The sequence below is a fragment of the Neofelis nebulosa genome, chromosome 13 (genome assembly GCF_028018385.1).
Source record: "Neofelis nebulosa isolate mNeoNeb1 chromosome 13, mNeoNeb1.pri, whole genome shotgun sequence".
Lineage (NCBI taxonomy): Eukaryota > Metazoa > Chordata > Mammalia > Carnivora > Felidae > Neofelis > Neofelis nebulosa.
In genome coordinates, this window is record NC_080794.1 from 87,181,783 (window position 1) to 87,206,057 (window position 24,275).

The 24,275-nt window shown below is 47.5% G+C and overlaps 2 protein-coding genes across 8 annotated transcripts in view; one reads left to right on the forward strand and one right to left on the reverse strand.

Annotated features, from left to right (window-relative positions):
* The window catches only part of DOCK1 (dedicator of cytokinesis 1), a 528,588-nt gene that overhangs the window by 210,161 nt on the left and 294,152 nt on the right, over positions 1-24,275 (forward strand). For all 4 annotated transcript variants that reach the window (XM_058698108.1, XM_058698107.1, XM_058698106.1 and 1 more), the window contains exon 27: positions 1,461-1,556. In XM_058698108.1, coding sequence (XP_058554091.1) covers positions 1,461-1,556 — 96 coding nt within the window. The remainder of the gene's footprint in view (positions 1-1,460; positions 1,557-24,275) is intronic.
* INSYN2A (inhibitory synaptic factor 2A) overlaps positions 11,356-24,275 on the reverse strand; it is a 57,088-nt gene continuing 44,168 nt past the window's right edge. For all 4 annotated transcript variants that reach the window (XM_058698113.1, XM_058698110.1, XM_058698111.1 and 1 more), the window contains one exon: positions 11,356-11,956. In XM_058698113.1, coding sequence (XP_058554096.1) covers positions 11,773-11,956 — 184 coding nt within the window. In that variant the 3' untranslated portion in view covers positions 11,356-11,772. The remainder of the gene's footprint in view (positions 11,957-24,275) is intronic.

Genomic DNA, 24,275 nt, shown 5'->3' on the forward strand with positions numbered 1-24,275 from the left:
AGACACAGAATCGGAAGCAGGCTCCAGGCTCCGAGCTGTCAGCCCAGTGCCCGACGCGGGGTTCGAACTCACGAACCGTGAGATCATGACCTGAGCCAAAGTCAGACGTCCAACCGACTGAGCCACCCAGGCGCCCCAATTCTTATTTTAATAAAGTAATACATGCACATAGTGGGTTTTTTTTTTAAGTCATTGGTGTTTCCTAGAGTTTTGAGAAGAACGGCCCCATGCCTCCTTCCCCAGATTCCACAACCCACCAGTCATTTCCTTCTGTGCCTTCTTAGCTAGTCTTTGTCTTTTTAAATGGTTTTTCTTTTTGTATTTGTAAATTGTTTGCTTAGCCTGTGGACCTTTTTTTGAAATCAGACGTGGGTGCGAGCACACGTGCAAAAGGCTGACCCTGTGCCCTCCCATCGCCGACACACCCACCATACACAGCTGTGCACGGATGTGCACATGCACGGACTCTCCGACTCTCCAGTTGTGCCTGTACAGGTCCGTGTCCATCCATGCGCCTCCGGCAGGGGACAGATGGGCCAGGTCTTCAAGGTCAGCAGGGCTTAGTCTTTGCTCTCTCCCCCGTGACCTCTGGACACCTTCCCAGTCAGCACACACACATACCCGTCCTGCCCACTTCCTTCCTGCAGGGATTCGTTCTCTCGGAGCCTGGTGAGTGCCTTTGAAGAAAGAGATCAGATTGAATCACTTCGTCGCAAGGGTGGCTATATCAGCTCTTCCAGGGGAGTTGCCTTTGGAAGCTTCTAGAAGCCTTAATCCAATGGCCAGCTTCTAGGCCCCCTTCCAGGGGGAGTGCCTTTGTCTTAAAGGGGAGAAGGTTGGGAGTGAAGTGTATGTATGGCCCAGCCTCAAAGGTGATTCCTGCCCTGGCCTTGTGTGTGAGCACCGCGAGAACGTATTTAAACAAGTTCCAGGTTCAGGCCAAGTTCATCCCATCACACACAAAATAAAAGAGCACGTTTTTCCCGATGGAAGAATCCATGGCACATTATGGATTTTAGATAATGTGCTAAAATAAATACATTGAATTCCAGGTGCTGGATGCCCAGGTTATTCGAACTTGACAGGCAGAGCAATCTATGGCTGCTATCTGCCTGCTGTCCACTTACAAATGGCCAGGGGTCTCTAGAAAACTAATTGGTGGGCTAATCAGGGATCATAAACATTATATTGTTTAAACAGATTTGCTTTTATTTCTAAGGTTTGCTTAAATTCAATTACTATGATTATATAACAAATTATCACTAATGGACTATAATTAATAAGATGCGTTGCGTTTTCTTTGTGAAGGCTTTTGCCTTTGACAAGGGCCATTCTTCATCTCGTTAAGGGTTATAATTGATTTACTCTTTACAGGGTAAATGGATTCAGTGACAACTGCTGAGGCTTGCATGTTAATGATGGTCTTAGGTGTTGGTTTTCACTGCTGTGTCTTCCTCCAGGGGCCAACCCAGAGGCATGTCCAGATAATCATGGAGAAGCTTCTGCGGACAGTGAACCGAACTGTCATTTCCATGGGGCGGGATTCCGAGCTCATTGTAAGTGCTCCGTGGCGAATGCTTGGGCGCGTAATTGTGGCGGGGGGGCCCCTTCCCCAGGCGTGTCACTTATTCCCAACCCAGAAAATCCATCTGGCCCTTTCCCAGCTGCCTTTTGAGCATAAGCTTATTTTACTACATTGTAGTGAACAGCAGAGAAGCATTTATTTACAGTCTGGTATATAATATATGCTGATTTTCCATGATTCTAGAAGCAGGTGTCAAAGTTGAAGGGTCAGCAAACTAACATGTTAGAGACAGAAGCATCTGCTTCGGTTACTCATTATTTACTTCTAGCAAAGGATATGGAGTTTCTTCTTAAGTTCTTACTCTTCTGGCAGTTTCTTTCTACGTATTTACATTTAAGATGCCATTAATAAAATTTTACGACGGACCTTAAAAAGTAAATGAGGTGCTCCAAGCCAGCCATTTTATTGTCTACCCTGATGTATCGTAGATGTCTCTCTTCTACAGGTGACTGAGGCATGCAATACTATCTATGATTTTTTTTTCAAGAAAGTTTTAACAATAATTTAGACAGTTTTTCATTTTTTCTTTCCCCCTCCGGAGCTTACCACCCTCCCTCACTGCCATTATTCTTAAGTTTGGTTTCTTAGGCGAAAGATGCTCACACAGGTCCCATTTATTTTCCTTCATTTCTAGCACCTGTTACCATTTTACTAAGTTTGGTGGATGGCATTTCAAAAAAAATCCTAAGAACTTTTCGAATCCAGGAACACAACGTCCAGTTAGGGTTCTCGCTGGCAACCAGAGGAGATACGTTGTCCTTCCTTGTGTGACCACAGTTCTTTCTGCGTATCCCGGGAGGGGAACAAGTTAACACATGCTCTTTGGGCAGCAAGGCCAGAATGCGCGGAGGGCCGGGCCTGCTCTGGTTTCTGTGGCTCGCACCAACGAAGGCTGCGGTTTCGCGTCTGACATCACAGATGGGTAGCACCGAAGTGGGGCAATTGCTGTCTTAGTCTGTTTCCATCAGTAAAACAGCCTAGCTTGTGCTTCAGAGTTTCAGCACGTGTCATGGTCAGATTTTCCTTTGCAAGGTATTGACTGATCACATGTATGAACTCGGAAGGAAAATATTTCTTGTAAGTTGGCTTTATTTGCAGTGGACTTATCCATTACCCCGTAATAGTACGTGTGTCTCCCTTATCACGTTCTTTTCTGTACTCTTAATACCTTTGTGTAGGAGGGTGGAGACTGAGCCTCATGGAGTAGACGTGAGGTGACTCCAGGGCCCCCCCCCCCCCCACCCCCCACCGTGGGCTGGTGCTCCTGTCTTCTTGGCACCGTGCCATGGGTGTCCTTGGAACACTCTCATGTTGTGGGACTCTGAGGGGCCCTGAAGCAGGATGGGTCCTGTGTGGCCTGAAGTTGAATCAAGTTTGGTGCCATTTCCTAAGGTGACCCATATTGGAATGGGCTGGAGTACAGAGGTGGGGGTGATGTGATGGCAGCGTGGGGCTGCAGGGAGCGAGTGACGGGCAGTGGCGATGGGCAGAGGGGCGAGATGGCCGGTGTGGGGGCCGGTGAGCAGAGGACGTAGTTCTGTCTGGAGTTGGGGGCCTGACTCCAGCAGGCTGTTCATTTGGGTCATTGCCTGCTGGCAGGCAGTTAACCTGGGCTGACGAGGGCAAGGAGGGACTCCTACACGTTTGGACAGTACTTGGAATGTGGAGAGATTGTGAGGCGTGCTCAACCAACGGATCTAGCGAGGGTAGAACAGAGGCCGTGGCATGCGGCATCTTCTCCCAGACCATGTGGGCCCAATGCCTCTGGGGGAGTTCTTATCTCAGGCACGATGCTCATCGCGGTGGTTGTGATAGAGGCATGTTACGGAGCACTTACGGTAAAACCTTGGTTTGCGAGCATAATCTGTTCTGGGAACGCGCTTGTAATCCAAAGCACCCGTGTATCAAAGCAAATTTCAAGAACCGTCGGATCACTTGTGATCATGTGATGTTCGGTGCCATGTCCTACTCCTATTGCAAGACGTTGCACATTTATCAAGTTAAAATTTGCTAGGAATGTTTGCCCGTCTTGTGAAACACTCACAGAACAAGTTATCCGCAATCCAAAACTTTACTGTATTTCTCTGCTGGCCACTGTGTAATTAGTGGGGAGATTCGCACTTACTTCTCAACCTCACGGCAGAAAATGTCCTGCAAAGACACAAGGAGTGTTCTAGATCCTGTGGCTGGCGTGGCAGCTGTAATTTGGTGCCCTGGTTTGGTGCCACAGCTGGTCCTCCTGGTGTGTTCTGTAAGACTGGTACTCGTGGGGCTGACCCCAGTGGTGGCCAGAGGGCATCTCAGGGGACTACGACTTGCTTCTAGGTCTTCGTCCAGGTTAGGGAGGCAGCTGCTCAGCAGAGGAAGCACCTCTCCACTTAGCATCTTTCAGTCATTTCTTTGGGCCAAATGCTAGGATCTCCTGGAGGTGGAAGGGAGGGTTGAGCCCTTTCCCCGAAGGGTGTGGAGGAACCTGTGTGTTCTGAGGAACCCTCGAGCGTTCCTTAGGAAGAGCCCCCCTGCGTGTTCTGAGAAGGGCTGACAGGGAGGACCTTGTGCCGTCTTACCCAGCTGGGGTCCTGTTCCTGCTGAGCACTCAGGAGGGGTTCAAGGCACTCTCTGGGAATGGGGGTGCAGAGCAAACCGCCCACATCCAGGCCCGTTCCCCACCGTCCCACTTTCTCCTACAGAAGTCTCTAGAAGCAGGAAGGGGACTTAGGTCCTAAGCTGACTCCTCCCAATTCCTACATCTTCAGTATCTATCAAAGGCATCCAGAGATCCCTTTTGTAAAACCAACTAGGCTGCGAGGGGAAAGACTCTCAAACGAAAAAATAGATTCTGAATAAGCTGTAATTACTTGGTGAGTGACAGCAGCATCGAGATGTTTTCGTGAAGGACACTGACCTTTTATTTTTTTAAAAATTTTTTTTTCAACGTTTTTTATTTATTTTTGGGACAGAGAGAGACAGAGCATGAACGGGGGAGGGGCAGAGAGAGAGGGAGACACAGAATCGGAAACAGGCTCCAGGCTCCGAGCCATCAGCCCAGAGCCTGACGCGGGGCTCGAACTCACAGACCGCGAGATCATGACCTGGCTGAAGTCGGACGCTTAACCGACTGCGCCACCCAGGCGCCCGACACTGACCTTTTAAAATGAGTCGTTGAGAAGGATCTTTTTTGTACTGTTTATTTATTTTTGAGAGAGAGAGAGAGAGAGCGAGCGGGGAGGGACAGAGAGAGAGGAGGACAGAGGATCTCAAGCAGGCTCTGTGGTGACAGCAGAGAGCCCGACACGGGGCTCAAACTCACAAACTGTGAGATCGTGACCTGAACTGAAGTTGGATGCTCGACTGACTGAGCCCCTCCCAGGCACCCCTAGAAGGATCTTGAAGTCTTCCAGGAACCAGGAGCCCTTGTGCTGTCCACAGAGGGGGAAGACAGAGATGCTGCCCTGCTCGGAGAGCCCGACCTTGCTTTTCCAATTTGCTCCGATGTAGATTTATGCATTAACTTCTTTTTTTTTAAATTTTTTTTTTCAACGTTTTTTATTTATTTTTGGACAGAGAGAGACAGAGCATGAACGGGGGAGGGGCAGAGAGAGAGGGAGACACAGAACCGGAAACAGGCTCCAGGCTCCGAGCCATCAGCCCAGAGCCTGACGCGGGGCTCGAACTCACGGACCGCGAGATCGTGACCTGGCTGAAGTCGGACGCTTAACCGACTGCGCCACCCAGGCGCCCCTATGCATTAACTTCTTAATGTCAGTGTTGTTGCTCTGTGAATTTAGATTAGAGGAAGATCTGGGGGGAAAAATGTCCCTGACGGGGGGGGGGGGGGGGCAAAAAACATCAGCAGTGGACCTTCCAGAGAAGGAGAGCAGACAGTGGTCTACAGATCTGTTGTGTGTCAGCTGTAACCTTCCACCGTAACAGACATTTCTGTCCTTATGCGCTTGCTACTTAGGTTTGCATAAATGGAATGGAAACCGTGCAACTAGGAATTAGCTTCAAGATTCTGAATAATCACTGGAAATGGATTTAAAAATTAATGAATAGTTATGCTTCACCTCATGGTTTATTCCACAGTATCGTCAACAGTAATACTGAGAACGTGGCCTCTGTTCGCGTCGGAGTGTTGTTAGTTGGGAATGCTGTTGCAGGCTGACCATTTTCCCGTCTGTTTATGTGCGGACTCGAGAAATGCAGAACTCCCTGCGTAATTGGATAAGCAGAGACGTGCAGTGTGAGCCTTTTCTTTTATCTGTGTCTGTGGTATTTGCTCAACACCGTACAGCTGATTGTGTATCATTTGTTTTAGTTCATTTTATACCTTTCAGCATTCAATGTGAAATGAACTGTTGGAACACATCTCACACATGGGATAAAAATGTGCCCTGACCCTAAACGTCATACTTTTTTAACAAATAAAATTGCATCTGGCGAGTATAGAATCGTAGATCTTACGGATGCCGGAAACAGGTCCTAACCCAGAAGGCTTGTAGTCACCATGCCACAGAAGGAAGATCCCATTTTATCGTTATTCCAATGTGGTCTGCCACCGTAGAATAATTTTTTTTAGTGTTTATTTTTGAGAGCGCGAGAGAGCGTGCAAGCAGGGGAGGGACAGGGAGAGAGGGACAGAGGACCTGAAGTGGGCTCCGTGCTGACAGCAGAGAGCCCGATGTGGGGCTCGAACTCATGAACCTTGAGATCCTGAGCAGAAGTCAGACACTCACCTGACTGCACCCCCCAGGTGCCCCTGATACTGTGGAATAATTGAGTGAAATGCTTAGTTTCATAGTGTCTGATTTCAGATTTGGGTTTTCTCTTCCTTTTTGGAAATTCCTGAGGCCCTTAGTGTTAGGTGGTGTTCTTAGTCATGGTATGTGGTTCGGAGCAGGTTCGGAGTCATGCTGGGTTCGGTGCTCTTGTCCCGTGGGCAGATGGCATGGCCAGCCTTCTGGGGGGTGACCTGCTACCCCCCCCCCCCGCCCCCTCCCCCCATACGCGTGTGTCTCTGCTAGAAGCAGCACTTGTACGCAAAGCTGGGTTGAGACAAGATCAGTTGTGCCTTCTCCTGTGATGTTAGGTGCCTCTACCATGTGATAAGATTTACATTCTGTTAATGGGGCCTTTAAAAATGTAATTGAGTGAGAAGGACTTTTAAGGGTTTGTCTGCAGCCTGGATACCCACCAGAAGACCGGGAATCACTCATTCACTAAAATGCAAATGTGCCTCTCCTCAGGAAGGATTCCCTTGGAAAATTCTCCATGTAGGCTTAGGAAAGGGAAAGAGGCCATCTCCATCGTCTGCTTGCTCCTTTGACCAGCACCTCCTGACTCACTACACTCAAGTGAGGACGTTCTGCTCTCTCCACGCTGAGCGCCAGCCTTGGGGGACGCCGATGGGGCGGGGGTGCGTTGCATCACGAGAGCGGCGTCGCTGGTGGGGGAGATGTTGGCAGTGAGAACCCAGCGCTTTCTCTGACCTGACATGCTTCTTTACTTGGAAAAGAGAAGAATGGAACTGGCCTGCCAGCCAAGAGAGCCCTTTGACCGAGACTCCTGACCAAATATTTGCACCGAGATGTGTTATGTGTCCATGCATGAACGTTCGTTTTTGCGATGTTTATTCTAACGGAGTTGTGTCGGTGTGCTTTTTGAAGAATTCTATTCTTCAAAAGAAAGTAATAACATTATAAAAGTTTCAAATGGAGAGTGTCTGGCTCTTCTATATGAGTGTCGTAAAAAGGGTCTCTAATTGTATGTGTGCTGATCAATCTACTTGAAAGACCTGTGGCTTTTAGCAAAGGCACGGCCTAACGTGCTTGCGCACGTGAGCCACGACGGCTTAATATATATTTGTTTTCCTTCGGAATCGGCACAGGAGTTCTTTCTGCCTTTCTCACATTTCTAGTGTGTTTTCCAGGTTGGTCACTGCCTGGATGTACTGGGGAGGAGACAAACGCCACACCACTGCCTGGATAAGATATGCTGTGCTCTCTTTTGCATACGCGTACTAAACCACGAAGGTGTCTTAAGTCAGTACGTACAGTTACAAGGCCGTACGCTGCTTTCGCAAGGCCTTCTCGCCTCCCGGAACGTATGCTGCGCATTGTAGCGTGACTATAGCGTTAGCGTCAGTTAACCCCAGTTCACAAAACGGAACTCGATTTCTGAATCCTGAAGCTTCTCCGGGAAAGAAATCGGTCACACACCTATCTCATGCCAAATGTGCCGGTGACAGAGGTTTTCCCGATCAAAGAAGACATATTAGTATGGAAAGCAGCCTCTGTGGTCTTTAGGTGACGCTGCGCCTATGCAGCCTGCCTTGCTTAGTAATCAAGTCCAATTTTACCAGCTGATAACAACGCTCCCTAAGAGTCCGTTCCCCCCGCGGTGGGCTTTATAAACACACTGCGCCGTTACAGATGGCGTGGGATGGAGACATTCACGACCTGGTTCTCGTTGGTTCGTTCTTGCTCTCTTCTACGAAAGGCACAAAGCAGGCACCTCGTTTTGAGTGTGCGTGGTCTGAGTTGTGACGCAGGGTTGTGAACCTCAGTTCTGCCTCCGATCCTACCAGAGGGAGAATGGCTTTGCAGGGCACGCGCATGGTCGCTTCTGAGATTGGAGGCAGCCTGGCGCTGGTTTAGGAGCTCAGACAGCATTTACGCCCCACCTCAGGTCTCCACGGCAACGGACACCTCGGGAGCCCCAAGGAAGTGTGGGAAACTCCTGCCCACATCCTCCATCCTTTGCAGAGGAAAAGGGTTTTCCCACACCTTGATTTCCTCTCCATTTACACTCTGCTGGGGCAGGGGGAGGGCTTGCGATCCAAAGAGCAGAGGCAGGGGCCCCAGGACCTCTCCCTGGAGGCCGGTCACACACCAGTCACTCTGGAAGTACCTATGAGGCAGAACATCCTTTGCTGTATGTGCTTGTTTGTAAGAGGGGACCTCTGGCAACCCCAGTTAAAGGGTGTGGTTTGAATGGTTGAAGAGTGTGACCCGGAGCGTCTCCCCAGGTGCTCCTGGCTGGTGCACCGTGTCTTCCTTCACACGCACGTGGGTCCCACCCATCCTTTCTTTTCGCTGGTGAGTGTGTGAGGGCAGCGGGGCCTCCGTCTCAGCCTGCAGGGGTCCTACCGTCCTTGCCGGTGGCCTCTGCCCTTATAGACAGCGGGGAAAGGGTGGGGACCTCTCCCTTGTGTCTCTCTGCCAGGGTGGCGAGGTGGAGATCTTTCACCCACCCCCAGAGAGGAGGAAAAGAAGGAGATGGCCGATCCCCTGGGACTAGGGAACTGCTTGGTGGCTGATTTGGAGAGAAGCTGTCTCCACGGGACCGTTGCAGGATTTGGCATGGAAAGACCGATGAGTTCACTGGTCTCTCTGAGGTATTTGAAAAATTAGACACGAGTTAGTCAGATCCTACCGGGAGGTGCTTTGTGCCCTTAAAACGTCTTCCTATTCTCCTGGTGGCCGAAGCCCCCGCCAGAGTCCATGATCTGGAAAGCCCAGCCCGAGCTACACGTCAGTCCTGCCCCCTCCCAGCCAGGCCTGGGGAGCCTGCACTTGCCCGATGATTGTCTCCCTTCCTGAAGGCTAGAGGAAGTTTTTCGCAGCCCCGGCATCCTTCCCTTATTGTTATTTTCATAGGTTACTTCTATTTTCCCAAATTACTGAGACCATGAAATAAGTTCAATATCCACACAAAACATTACCTTTGATTTTTTTTATTTAAAAATTAATAAAGAACTTAGTGACAAGTATAATAATTTAATCTCTATACGTAATGCCGTGTGTACATCTACATATGAGGGAACACTGTACTTTTTACCTTGGTTTTGTATCAAAGTTTTTACTTAACTCTTTCTAAGAGAAGAATCAGCATCTTTGCAATTAAACTATGAAATGACTTTGAAAATATTTCTTTCTCTTCTGAAGATAGTTTTATTTTTCAATAGGGTTTATCTTCAATTTCCTTCTTGACTCTGAACATTTTAATTTTTTTTTTTTTTTTCTTTTTTGGTCTAGACTGCTTTCAAACAGTGATGTCATTCTGTTTACTAGGATGCCCTCTTGTTGAGATGGATTTATAACACTCGTCAGAAAGCCACTAACACCCTTATTTCAGTTCCCCGAGATAGTCGGGATTCGTAAAACACAAGGGGGTATAACTTGTTGCAAACATTTTTATAACTTTAGTTAAAAACAGTATAAAATACATGAAACACATTTTTTTTTTTTTTTTTTTAATTTTTGTCTACATGAAACAATTATGCTTCCTTCATGGTACGGGATCAATGTGCCTATCCATTTCCTTGCACAAAAATATTTCTCAATTCTGTTTACTGGTATTCAAGGATTTCTACCCTCACGTAATGTTTCCATGAGAGATGCGTGTGTTTTTTTTAAAGGCTACCTCCGCAGTATAGTGTGAGCAATCCCGAAGAATGCTTACGTGACACACGCTTCATTGTTATCCGGTCCAGGTCTGATTGCTGATCACTAGGTCCCTGTAGAATCGAAACACTTAGAACTAAAATAAATTTGCTGTTGAATCAGGAGGAAAATGCACAGCAAGAAATAGCTCCCGTGAGAAATGCAGGTAGAGATCCTCTTACCAAGGGTCGCCACTTTGTTTTTGGCATCTAATCAATGAGGTGTGCATGCCAGCATTAGATCGGATGGGAAACTTCTGGCCAGAAACTTGAAGACTAGGTTTTCTTGTACGTTCACACAACTATTCCAGAGTTCCGTTGTACAAAAAAAGGCAAAATAAGATCCCTACTTCCTCTTGTGAAAAGCAGAAAATTGATAGACCAGTCATTCCTAGACTAGGGGCTTTTGATTTCTATAAAAAAGATCCTTGCAAAGGTGCAAAATAATGAGTGAAAAAATAAAGGAACTAAGATTTATATTGCAATGTGTAATCAAAAGAGGACTCTCAGTGTCACTGTTTATTTAAAAAATACCTAAAAACATTTGATTCACAGCTTTCCCCTAGGTATGTCATTTAGTACAACTGACTAATAGGTTCAATGCAGGTGACGCTAAGTTTGTCGGTTGGCAGCAGCTAAACTGAACACGCGGTTTCTCTTTGAGATGGTCAGGTCTTTCACACTTGTTTCAGAGCATGACGGATTGTATCAAACGTCTGGCTGCGCTTTTGGTGACGAACGGTGTCTCAGAGATTGATCCACAGAAATGCTTTCCGGTGGCAGAGAACACCCGTGATTTATTGGTGACTGTACTATCCACCGTGTATCTCTATGTGTGTTTTCAGATTCTTGCCAGAATTTATCATTTGGCCTTTGGGTACCCAAAGATTAAAAATGAGATCTAAGAAAGCTTAGTGTCCCATAGCTCTGACCCTGTCAACTGCAGTGATTAAAGGCATGTCCTGACTTTGGGGGACTCCTGGCTGCTGGCCGTTTGGAAAATGAGCAGTAAACATGTCGCAGGTCTGGAGATGAACAGAATGCTAAGTTTGAGGTGTCATCGTGACACTGAGATGTGGTCACTTGGCTTAGCGCTACAGCACATGAAGGCAAATATACATATAGTCACATTTGAGAGATTATTTATGGTCTCCGACCACTTGAAAAAATTGTGCTTTCTCCGGAATTTGATGTGCTGAAAATTGCACTCGCCCCCTGCTTATTTGCAAAACTAAACATAAAAATGAAGTCCTTTGCAAACATAAGGCTTGCTTTTTCTTCTCATTATCAAAAAAAAAAAAAAAAGAAAGAAAGAAAGAAAGAAAGAAAGAAAGAAAGAAAGAAAGAAAGAAAGAAAAAAAGAAAGAAAGGCTTGAAAATAATTATGAGTTTTAGCTGTGTACAGAGTGATAGCCCATCGTCTCGCAGGCTGATGACGTGATACTTGCCGATCTGGGGCGGGGGCACAGAATTTTTTTACCTATCCCCTTTGACTACATAAACTTCATTTCAGAGCTTACCTCCCACATCCACGAATTGCAGACAACAGCTGGCAAGGTGTGACGTGTACAGCCTTGCTTCTGTTGATTATCTGGTCGTACAAAAGGCCTTTTTGGTAAGCAGGGTGGGAAGTGGGAAGCGCTGAGCCGGCCAAGGCTCGCTCCATCCTATTCGTTTTGGAAAAGGATTTACTTAACTCCAGTGGGTTTTCAAGACGGCCTTTAGACTCCAAACACCATGAGTTTTAAAGAAACCAGAGTTTCCATCTTCCATGCTTTTTAGATTCGGGTTTGGATTTTTGCTTGGGAGTTGCGGAGTAGGGCTCCTGAGAGTAAGGCGAAGGTACAACCTGAGTTTCCTCAAAAGGATGGAGTTTCCTCAGAACTGGCTGGAGCTTGTCTTCTTGCTGCTTAAAGTCCAGCTCCACACTGGGAAGAAGAGAGAGGGGAGAATTTAGTGCGTGATCTTCCCTATACAAAGATCCCCCTTAGTGGCAGCAAAATGTGGTGCCGTCTTACGAGGGTAACGATCATTGGGATTATGTTTATTATGTGATTTTCCGGCTCGGTAGTGAGCAGTCGGTTGTGATCTATTGTAGCTCTGTGTCACTGAACTATCTCAGGTTCCTTTTCTTTGAAAATCACTTACGTGCTTTCGATGCGAGTCTTTGAAGTTTTAGTAAGGTACTCCATCAGTGTCAGAGTAGATAATGTGTTGGTGGAAATGAAAAAGATGACATCTGAATAACCCTTTTGCTTGTCTGGGGACTGCACACACATGCTTCACGGGATAGATGGACGAACAAAAGTATGAGTGTTGGGGGGCCATCCTAGCACATACAGAACAGGGGCGTGAAGGCCCTTTGCCTTCATACCTTTTCTATAAGATGAGAGAAATCCATGGATCTCACCTCAAACAACTGTGGATGAAATGACCTTGGCTTATGTTCTTTGCAAAACCTCATCATCTACCAGACTCATGAGAGCCACAATACCCAACCTCGGGGAAAACTGTGTTTGTGGGGTCAGTGCCATTGAATGTTACGCAGTTGTGATCAAAGACAGTTTTCAGGCAAGAACATGGTGTTCGGTGACGATGACCCCAAATCGTAATTACATTGCTGAAGCCAGGGTGTGTGGACACGTAGCCATGTGGAGGGACCTTGGGCAGTGGTGATGATGTTTGCGTTAGAATGACAGGACTGAAGGCGATTTTTTTCTTACGAAATTTCTCCACAGCCTGCCTGGAGTCCTAGCTTCTCTTCATGGCTTTGGAAAACCCATTGTTGATCTCCCCACTAGTTTCTAGGTTATCCCCTTGGCCTTTGGGATAGGATGCCCTGGTCCACACTTTTCTGTGATGGTCCCAGTAGCGATGAGCCTCGTCTCCCTTCTCTCCATCCCTGTACCCTGATTATTTGCATGTGGGCGCCGGCTTCTAGAGAATTATGCTCTGTGCTCCTTCATGTCTGGTCTGGATGCTGACTAAATGTCAGTAGATTTCAGTAAAGGCTCCGTGGTGATGATAATACATGAGCTCATAACATTGTATATCCAGTGGAGCCGTAAACCATTTACAAACATGAAATCCTACTGATTTAGAGAGGCATTAATCCTAGCCAAATTTTGACATTTTGGAAAGACAAAACAGCAAAGCTGTATTATCTGGAGTTTTAGAAACAAGTTCAAGACCCATCTAATGGACCATTTTATGTTTTAAATCCACTGCTCCATTTTTCTTAGCATCAAAGACTATACTAGTACTACTGGAAAAATTAAAAATATTGTCAGAGAAGTTTATGGCTAGTTAATAACCCCTGCGCCCAACGCCAGAGTTCTTCGCCCCCCTCATTTCAAAGGGCCTTTTTGAGTTATGGTGCTGTTTATGGGAAGGAGGAGGGAAGCTCGTGAACTCGTGCCTTGCTAATCTAGAACATGGGATAATGGAGGCACAGTCCCTCTTAAGGGCAGTTGTGGGAAGTGCAAATCTGCAGTTAGGTGGCATGGTGGGCCCATGCCCACCACGGCCCAGGAACAGGCCCAGCATCCTGCCTTTTCCTCTTGTTGCTGCGGGGGCTGTGCTGGCTTCGACAGGTGCCTGCTTCTCTATCTCCAGGTTCAGTGTCCTTTCCTTCAAGGAGTACAATAATTACTGCCCTGACAATTTCACTGCCTTCTGGTAAGGACTTCCCCCCGCGCCCCCCAAAGAAAAGTCAGTGAAAAAGTTTCCTAAACTCTAAGATGCAATTCAGATATTAGTTAATCCTTATTCTCTGTTGATCACTAGTTTCATAATGGGAACAGGAGCGAGCAGTGATAAAGATAGATATTAAAGAATTCTTTGGCTTGGACCTTTAACAAGGAAAACAAGGACCTTGTAATTGAGTTTGTGAGATGCTGTGGTATCCAGCGTGGTGTGTTAGGTACAAAAGGGTAATTTTATCAGGCGCTTGGTTCGTATTGAAAGCATGCCTTCCAGATCATAACCACTTCAACAGTCCCAGATAGGTTTTGAGTTATTAGATGGTCAGGCGGGTGCCAGCATTTCCTAGGCCGACAGTACAGTTCTGGGTACCTCTAATTATTGAATTCCCATTAAGCAGCTACATTGGGAATCCTGTTATTAACCAATTTATCACACCGCGGAACCATGTAATCACAGAGTAATCTAATCTGAGTTCTTGTTAACAAAATGACTCGACTCTATCTGTCGAGTTGATTCCTGTTTGCCCTCCCCCATTACTGAGAAGCCGCCCTCAGGAGCAGGAGCTAGAGCCAGCTTCTTTATGGAGGGAGGGTGTATGGCCACGCATGCCCCCGGGAAAGCCTGCCGTGAGACCGGCAGTGACCTTGAGCCGTGCCCCCCCCCCAGCCCCCCCCCCCCCCCCGTCACTCACACATGGCAGTGTGTCTGCCTGTGGAACGGTGTGCCCTGGCTATCAGACACATGATGTGTAGTACCGTGTGCCCTGTTGTCCCCTGGGGGCCTTTTGTCATTGTGGAAGGAACACACCAAGTCACCGGGTTGATCTGAGGCAGACAACTGACTGGAGAGGGCAGTGTCTGAAGGTTAGTAGTCTGGCCAACTGTGGCTGACATACAGCAGAGGTCCCTTCAGTCTTAGCCAAATGGCCAGAGGGAAGCAGCACCTGCTGTCCTGTCTGGAGCAGAGGACTTGGACAGAAGCCACCAGTGGACATCGGGCTCTCGGACTCTGCGCACAGACCCCAACCCTGCGAGTTATTCAGTTGTCCTGTGCCTGCAGGAGAGGCAGTGCCCTGAGTGACACTGGATGTGGGGATGGGGCCCTGTGGCTGCCTGGCAGACCCCGTGATGCGGGTGTGGTCACCACTGCTGAAGACATTGCTGTTGTCTTCATGGCTCTTACTTTCTCCCCGCCTGGCCCTGGCATAGCTGGCCACTCCTCGTCCCCCTTCTCTAGTCGCCTCCGACAGGTCCCTCCCACCACTCCTTTCTTTTCTCCTTCTCTGCCCTCACCACGAATACTTACTTATTTGTTTCCTGATTATTTTGCCTTTGTCCCCCAAATACAGGTGCAGGGACTGGGGGAATGTTGTCCCATCCCCTGTTCCCAGCACCCACAGTAGAGCCTGGATCATGGCAGTTGACTACATAATACTTACTGAATTGACAAGTGAACGCAGAGCCTTAAAAGACAAAGTCACCTTCTCTTTAGTCCTAGCTGCCCTGGGCTCTTCTGGTTGAGTCACGTGGCCCATGCCCCCTGCCCCCCATCTCCTCCCACCCTGAGCCCACTCCTTGCCACAGACCAACAGGGCTTCTCCTGGGGGTCCCGCCGTGGAGCCCACTCCAAGTGGAATCTGCCTGTCTCCATTCTGTCAGAACATAATCAAAGAAGATAAGGAAACATCTTCTGCAACACACACAAGGATCCCTTTGGAGCTGGGCCCCACACTTTCAGACCCTACTTCTCTTTTTCTGGAAGAGTCTGTCTGAAGATCTTGGAAAGGATGGACGGGGTCCCTAGGCGCTCGTGAGTGGTCAGCTGTTCCCGTGCTCTGCTCAGGGGAGCTCAGGAGTAGTGTTTCATTCTTCCTGTGGGCTGGAGGAAGGCCTGGGCCATAGGTGGAGGTCTGGGTGGTGTTTTCCACCTTGTTGAGGGTGACCGGCCTGCACTGTCCAGTTTAGTCCTGCTTCCCTGGAGTGGTTCCAGCTCGGAGACATAACCCTGGTGGAACGAGTAGATGGAGATGTTTGTATTCCAAGTTTGGGCTGTAGACCTCGTAGTCCAGGTCTGTGGACTCTATTGGGGGTTTCCACTGCTCTCTGCACCCGCTGGGGTCTGTGTGCCCGTCAGCACACATGAAGCAGGAGGCTGCTGGAACTGCCACCCATCTCCTGCAGGCAGGATCTGGTGTTCGTGATGCACTGTCATGGGGAGATGTAGGTCATGCGGAATCCTGTCTGTCAGGAGGATGAGCAGTCTGGAAAAAGTCCTGATTCTTGAGCTCCAAAGCATGAATGTGAAGGGGCTGTGGCCAGGCCAGCCTTACCTGTGCTAGGTGTTCTCGCCTTTCATGCTTGAGCAAAACCCAGGCTGCAGATTGTGCTGGGTGAGGCAGAGTGCCCCGAAGTCCTGGGGCTGTGTCCAAGACATAAGTCCCCAGGAGCTGCTGTTATTTACCTTGACACTTCTCCATTCCCTGCCTGCTTCCCCTTCTCCCGCCAGACAACTGAACCATTTCACCAAAGGCTTTGTGTTGAGAACTCCATGTGAACAGAATCACGCAACAGCACAGGCCTTCGTGAAGCCACGTGCCCTACTCCACGTGACCCACTGTGATAAGTGCTTAAAGCAACGGGCTGTAGAGTCAACTTCTTTGGTTAATCTTTTAAAAGTGCAAGTTTTGGGGGCACCTGGGTGGCTCAACCAGGTTAAGCATCTGACGTCGGCTCAGGTCACGATCTCATGGTTTGTGAGTTTGAGCCCCGTGTCAGGCTCTGTGCTGACACGTGTCAGGCTCTCCAGCTCAGAGCCTGGAGCCTACTTCAGATTCTGTGTCTCCCTTTCTCTCTGCCCTCCCCTGGTCATGCTCTGTCTCTTGCGCTCTCTCTCTCAAAATAAATAAACATTAAAATTTTTTTTTTTTTAAACGAAAAATTTAACTATAGGGGCTTTTCTTAAAAATTATTATTCTGTACATTTCCAAAGAAACAAAAGTGTATCCTAAATCTTAGGCTGCTCTGTCAGCTGGCACCCAAGCTTTGTTTCCTTCCTGGAGACTCTGCTAAGCTTTGTAGTAACACCTCTCCCCCCACTCCCTGTGCAGAGGAGTGTGGTTGTAGCTTCTCCAGTGGGTGCTCTGCTTGTCTGATGCTCCTATAAATACTTGGACCTCGCCATGGTTTCTTTAGCACGCTGTCGCCAACTCCTCAAGGTAATTTAAGGGGAACGTAGTTAAAACATCCCTTTCTTCAGTTCTCTGTTTGGAGCAGTTAGGAGTTGAAAGCAAGTGAGTTTGGCTCCCAAGCATTTTTCTGGAGTGGAGGAAAACCTGAAATCCAGGATTTCTCTCCAGCCTCAGCAACGTCGGCAGGCTCCGTAGACCGCAGAGCAGAAGCGTCTGTTTTTAATTTTCCCTGAATGAGATCGCAGAGTCCCCTTCGCTATCTGTGGCTCTGACTGACTTGCGTCCCGCCACTGTGGGTAAATCATCTCCCCTTGGGGGACCTGAGCTTGCCGGGCTGCGAAAACGGTGGTGGACATGCGCTCTTCCACCACGTGGACGTTCCATGGCACAACCTCGAGTGCAGAGAAACACAGTCATCAGGGTATGTGCTGGCTCTTGCTGTGTAGATCTGGATGGGACAGATCATGTTCCCCAAAGTGCAATGCTTTATGTGTATAGCTAGAATCTGTAAGCTCCCTATCAGCACCATGGACAACGCCGGTGTTGTTCAGAGGGAGCCCAAGGTTAGGCTCTGAGTTTTTAGACTGGCTGTGTCCCTTGCCATCTGGGAGAATTTAAGAAGTCTCTTCCTCCTGGGCCTTGGTTTCCATACACGACCCTGGCCACACCTCCAGGTAGTTGAAGAACCCGGACCCAAAATAGCCATCGTACTCTCCCAAGTGCATTGCCACTTGAATATCTGGGGGCATCATACATCCAGCATGTCCAAAATCAAATCTTTCCTCCAGCCTATTGTCTTAGCCTTTCAAACACAGCCTACAGCCAGCATTCATCCAGGTGGCCAAAGCCACACACCTTGCCATCAAGCTTCACTAGTCCTTTCTGCTTGATCCCACCAGCTGGGTCAGTGGATTTGCCCTCAGCATCCTTCCTCTTGGGCCAACATCCACTACCCTTGTTGAGACCTTGAGAAGTTTTTCCTCTGACCATTGAAACTGCCAAGCAGTGGGCTTTCTTTCTCTTCTCTGCCTCCCTGTCTCCCTTCTATCTCGACTTCCTTCTCTTCTCTCTTCCTCTTCTCCCCTCCCTCTCTCTGTTTCTTCTCCCTCTTTCTCCCTCTCTCTCTCTCCCCCTTCTCTCCCACCTCCCTCTCCCCTCCCTCTGTTTCCTACTCCTCTACACCCCTCTCTCCTCTCCCTAACCCATTTCTCAGTAACCTTCCATAGTCACCTTCAGAAATCCTGAAACTCCTTGGCAAAGTCCTGCTCATCCTTCAGCCTAGCTACATGCCACCTCTTCTTTCTGTGGGATTTCCAGAATAACCACATCTGCCCACCCTCCTTCCTGTCCAAACTCATGTGGAACAAGCTGCCCCTCAGGCATCGTTGTCTCTGCGTTTTTACTAGAGCATGTCCATTTCACATTGGATTGTAGCTGTTTTTCTCTCATGGCTTTGAACTCATTGAGGGACAGACCCTATTTAATTCCTCTTATGTCTGAGGTGTATTTAATACAGTGTCAGGCTCAGAACATGCTTTGCTTCTGAATTGAAATAAACTGATGAACTCAATCCAGATCCCCTCACTTCTGACCTCTACAGAATGCTACTGTTCTGTTTTTTATTTTACATTTATAATCTGTCATCTAAATGAATATATACAAAATGTGTTTGTGTGTTAATATACCTATATTATATATTATCTGTCAGTCCCATGCCAATAGGTTCAAATATTAATAATTTATATTGCCAGCTTTTTAACCCTTTGAACATAGAAATGATTCATCATAACTTTGGATCCTTCCCTCACCATTATTTCACATAGTAGGTGCATAAGCCAAGTTTATAGAATCACTATAAGATGTAAAATACCAGAAGTAGAGGAGTACTCAATAATATCAATCCCTAAACTATAAGATCTCCCCCCCTCCTTTCCTGGTACACTATGGCAAGGAAATTATTACAGTTGTAAAAACTAAAAACACTAGTCTGTTATCCTGCTATAATTATACGATGATCGCCAAAGTTATTGTTAGACAATGACTTTTCTGAGTGGTTCTTTATCTTGACTATACTGGAGAATAGCCCTCTTCCTTGGTGCTGGGCTGAGTTCTGTCCTCGATCTCCATCTTAGCTATGACTTCCTTTGGAGTACAAATACTGGTCTTGCACCCAGGTCTTATCAAAGTGCCCGAATTTATGGGCTGGCCAGATGCACCAGGATCAAGGAACCATGTTTTAGCCTCTCACAAATTGTACCCCAGAGAGGTCAAAGTGTAAAGACTCAGCCCTATTTATAACCTCTACCCATAATAATTTCTCCAGTCAGAAAGGGACCACATCACTAACGAGACTTCGGATGTGTATTAAGCATATCTTACACCACATGCCCAGCAAGCCGCAGAGATCATACATTGTAATTACCAGGGAATAGTAATGATGAAATGTAACCTGCCAACATGCTGCTGTCCCTGGCTTCAATGAGGAGCATGAGTGTTTTGTCTTTGGGCAGGAAGTGTATTGTAACTATAGTTAAGATGAGAAGACATGGAACTCCCCAGAATTGGTTATAGTAAGTCTGGCAGGTGCTGGGGGCTGGGGACGGGGAACATTAGGTGACCAGAGTGAGGTTGGCCATTATCTTGGCCATCACCTCATCTGCTCTTATCATTTTAAAGATGGGTACCTGTCTGCCCGGAGAGACAAATGACTTCCTGGGGTCACAGTGCTGGAGGTAGTGTGCAGAGGAACCTGACCCCCCTCCCCCCCGAGCCACCAACCCAGGACTCGAATTCTAGATGGTCCATGGAGCTCTCTCTTTTCAGATCTGAGCTAAGGAATGCTATCTGCACTGATAGGAATTAATGATAGTCTCATAGCACAGGCCAGAAAACCATTATCTCTTTGTACGTGTCCTCTGGTGTCACCAGTGGCCATGTAAACCCCAGGCTCCCCAGTGTATCTCCAGGGATGCTATGTGTAAGCGAGTAGCTCTTTCAGGATGACTGATGGGAGAGCTGAGTGAGTTTATGGCCCTAGCAACCACTGTCTTTTCTAGTCACTGTGTTCCCCATGGGATTTCAAAGGATCTAACTCAGGGCATTGTGGTAGGGACCCAGTCCTACACTGAGCCCCTAGAAAAATCTCCATATTCATATAAAAATGAGTTACATCTATTTTCTCATGATATTGACAGTGCAACCTTCCTTTCCCCCCCCCCCCCCCCCCCCCCGGCAGTTTTGGACATCAGTGAATGCCTCCTTAACTATTCCCTTTGGGCATAACCAAAGGTGAGAGTTTTAAGGGAAGGGTTATCAATATAATCAGCCTTTCTCTGCTGAGTAGATTTTAACTGATTGCTTTACAAATAGTACTTTGAGATCAGTAATCAGTTTTCGGTTTTCCAGCATCTACTCTGTATCAGAGTTGCATTTTAGAATTAAGGTATTACTATTACAAAAACCCAAATCCATATATGTTGGGAGGAGGTGGGAGAAATCATCTACTTTTAAAATTCTGATAGAATAGAAAACACTTGCATTATTGGCTTTGGGAATTTCCAGGGAGAATTCTGAGGTCTGTTAAATCTTTTTTTTGACTTTTAATTTACTGTATCAAAAAAATACTTCCTCATGCCAGACTCTCACTGCGCAAGGTATTATCCAGGGACTCCTTTCTGTCATCTTCCTCCTAGCCCATCATTCACCGTAAATACTAAGAACAGAGCGCTAAATATTAGACAAAAGGCTAATTTCCTCCACATCAGTTCATGTTGTTAAAGAACTGAATCTACACCAAGTGGCGGTAATTAGAGCCGGACTGGACAGAGCACTTCCACTAAGAGATAATCACCAAATGACAAAGGCTGTAGAGATTCCACTCCAAGTGGGCTCTGGACAGGCTAGATTTGGCACCATTTATGCATACAAATGCAATTACCTCTCTTCACAATAAGACTTCATCAGTTATGAAGCTTACTGTGCTGGTGGCTGTCCTGATCGTGCGTCACCCTCACCAGCTCTTTGCACTTTGTGCACTACACCAGAATCAGTAAAATCTCCGTGCACGATCTCATCTGCAAACTCTGCATCCCCATATGTGGCGCCCTTATTGGCGATGCCATGAATTACCAAGGATGGTTTGAGAGAATGCCACCCATTAATTCTGTGAGTTCCTCCTCCGGTCTCATGGAAGGCTAGACTTACTCCTCTTTCCTGAAATCCTCCGGTCGTTTTGGAAAAGAACGTGCAGAACTCGAGAACTGCCTACTTGATGAGCAGTCAGAGACTGCAAGGTACTAGAAAGTTCCCAGCTGCTGTAAAGATGACTGTGCTTGAGCAGCGAGGCATCTCCCTCCATCTTTGGGGAAGCACTGGCTGCTTCTCTCCCTAGTTCCGGCTGGTCGTTCCCGACTCTGCAGTCAGAGGAGCCGGCTCTGGAGCACACATCTGAACCCTCCTCGACATGGTGTCCTTCCAAGATGATCCTGCCTCCTCTGAGTCGGCCCCCTCCCAGGTGGAACATCCCAGCTTCCTTCAGCTCCTTCTTAATCTTTCTTCCTTGTATCTGTGGCACAAGGAGGTTCCCCTTTGTCAGAGCTCTGTTGTTGCAAGTCTTACCCTAGGGGGTGTGCGTGGGTTTATCTTCAGCCAGGTTACAGACTCCTTTCCAGCTCCCAGTGACTGGGGTGGAGCCTGTCGTTTCCTAGGAGTCCCGTGGAAATGGTTGCTGCAGAAATGCGTATAAGCATCCAATGGAAAGGGCTTGGGTATTTTACCAAAATAGTGGTTTGAAATCCCGCCCATTGTTGACCATCAATGGATCATATCAAATGACAAAATTAGGACACAGACAACATGAAATTCTGCAAGATCCCTCCCTCATTGGTGTTGAAAACAAAGCAGACTTCCGGCGTTCCTGTCCATCCATATTCCTGCCTCCCGACGGCTCCCCCACGTAATTAGTGTCCCTGGAGGCCAACTGTGTGGTGGCCTTGATGTACAGAAATGGAGCAGGTGTGGGCAGTATCTTCCTAGAGGGTACAGTGGCCTCAGGTCTTGCAACTAATGGTGAGACTTCTAACACTTACAGGAAAAATTTAAATTCTGGTAGAGATGCTATTTAATGAATCTGGAATCAGCATCATTATTACCTTTTAAATCTTGCTTTCATTCCCAAAAGCCTCGGAATTGAGTTTGGCACAGGCTATTTTCATAAAAATGTACAAATCTGAATTCGAGCCATTTTGTTGTGGTATTATTTTAGAAATTAACCACTTCAGTGAGGGAGGGAAATGGTGTATTTCATTGTTCCTTCCTGAAACACAATCGGAACAAAAGGTGAATCATCAGGAGGGTGACTCAGCAGATTTGTCTGACTAGAGAATTACCAAGATAGGCTGGGTACAAAGGATTTTGAACTGCTTTTGAGCAAAGATTATATTAGTAATTTATCTCTAAAACATTTTCTGAAATAATTACAGCGTATTGTGACAGGAAATACGGATGATTCGCCAGAAAAGTTTTGCTAAAGAAACCTGAAACTTGTATCTCTTTTAATCTTTGTTCATGCCGAGACGGTCTTTAATTAGAATTTCATAATTGGTCCAGATCACAATCCAGGGGATGTCATCTTAGGAAAAACGGTAATCATGTCTGCCACCTCCAAATCCCCAGTTATGGGAAATACTACTTCTGATGTTTGGGGTTTCAGTGGACTGGAGTGAGCAGGGCAATCAATTCGCTGCCGAAGAATGGTGGTTCGGCTGTGCATAAATCGATTTGCCGATGCAGGAACGGACATTCCTTGGGTGAGAAATGCCTTGTGACTGTCCACACTTTTCCTCCCATGGATACTTTCCGTGGAAGCTCAGACTCACTGCTGCTGTAAATCACTTGGAAATCCCTGAGTCAACGAGCTTTCAGAGCCGGAAGGGACCTACCTGATCCCTTCGTGCTGTCCCACGTGATACAGAGATTTGTCGGACACCCCACCCAAGAGAGGGGGTCGGGGTTCAGCCCCGACCTCTGGGGCGCCCCGGTGCCTAAGCAGCAGGCTCTGGCAGGCTGACGTTGCCAACCTTTGGCTTGTGGTACTGGCGTTTTTTTTCCCTGAAATTGCTTCAGGACCTTTTGTCCTTTTGATGTTTCTTCCAAGTCCTGTATATTTCCACGACAGACTTATTTTTTACAGAGAAATATGTACCGCTGCTTGTGGCAAAGGTACACATTTATTACAGGATCGTGTTGATGAAACTGCAGGCAGCCAGGTCTTGAACACGGCACCCTCTGCAGCTCCCCGGGCCAACTGCTACTGGAAACACGGTGGATTCTTATGCTGCTCAGAGAGGGGAATTGGGTTTCAAGTGTAAATGCAAGACAGGCGGGGTCAAATTCATTGGCTTCCAGGGCTCTCTGCTTGCCAGGGAACAGGTATGACAAATTGCAACATGTGCATATGGCAGCTATGATGGCCCCTTGTGTTCTACCAGTGCCTGGGATAACCACAGACTTTTGGCATGTAAAAATTTCTTTAGTTTGAAACTCCTTTAACGTGTTCAATCTCGAGGTGCTCTAGGCATCCTATGGGAAAAGGCCAAGAAGAGCGGCCAGGATGGTGGTATGGGGACTCCCAGGAATATTCCCGAAGTCTAGGATCTGCGAGCTTGGAACCACCTGCAAGAACAACGCTTGGAACCACCTGCAAGGGCCTTGACCTTGAGCTAACTTGACCCTTGGTGACAGGACCCTGTCTCTATAGAGCAGTGTGCAGGAATTGAAGGAGGACTTGTTTGCAGGTTTCCTCGGTGAGAAGAAATGGACTTAAATCCTAAAGCCTATGAAATCTGGGCACTCTCTCTGGCTCACTTTGGGCCTGTACTTCTGGGATGCTGTAGCAAACAGGTGCTTTCTCTTGCAAAAGGACTAACGAGTTCTGAATGCTGTTCCACCAAAGAAACCTCCATTCTTCGTGAAGCATTTGACATTTGAGGATGAAGTCATAGGCCTGACTGAAAACTGAGACATCACCCGGCGAATTTCCCCTTGCTCCCCTTTCTTTTTGACAAAAGGGAACCCTGTGATAAGGAAGTTACGAATCAAGGCGTATCAACAACTGTCAGCCATCAGGGCAGACGCAGAGAGATGTAAGTCTTCCAAGAACCAGACCAGTATCTCCTTCATCCTGTTACATTAGTCCTTGGTATTCAGACAGTATGATGGAAGCCACCTTCACGGCTGTCCTGGATTAACCACTGATGTGGTTCTGCCGTGACGTAACCACACGAGGCTGACACTCCTGGTGAACAGGCTTCTCTGTTCTCGCTCTGCAGCTGTGTGCTCACCAAGAGGATGTTGTG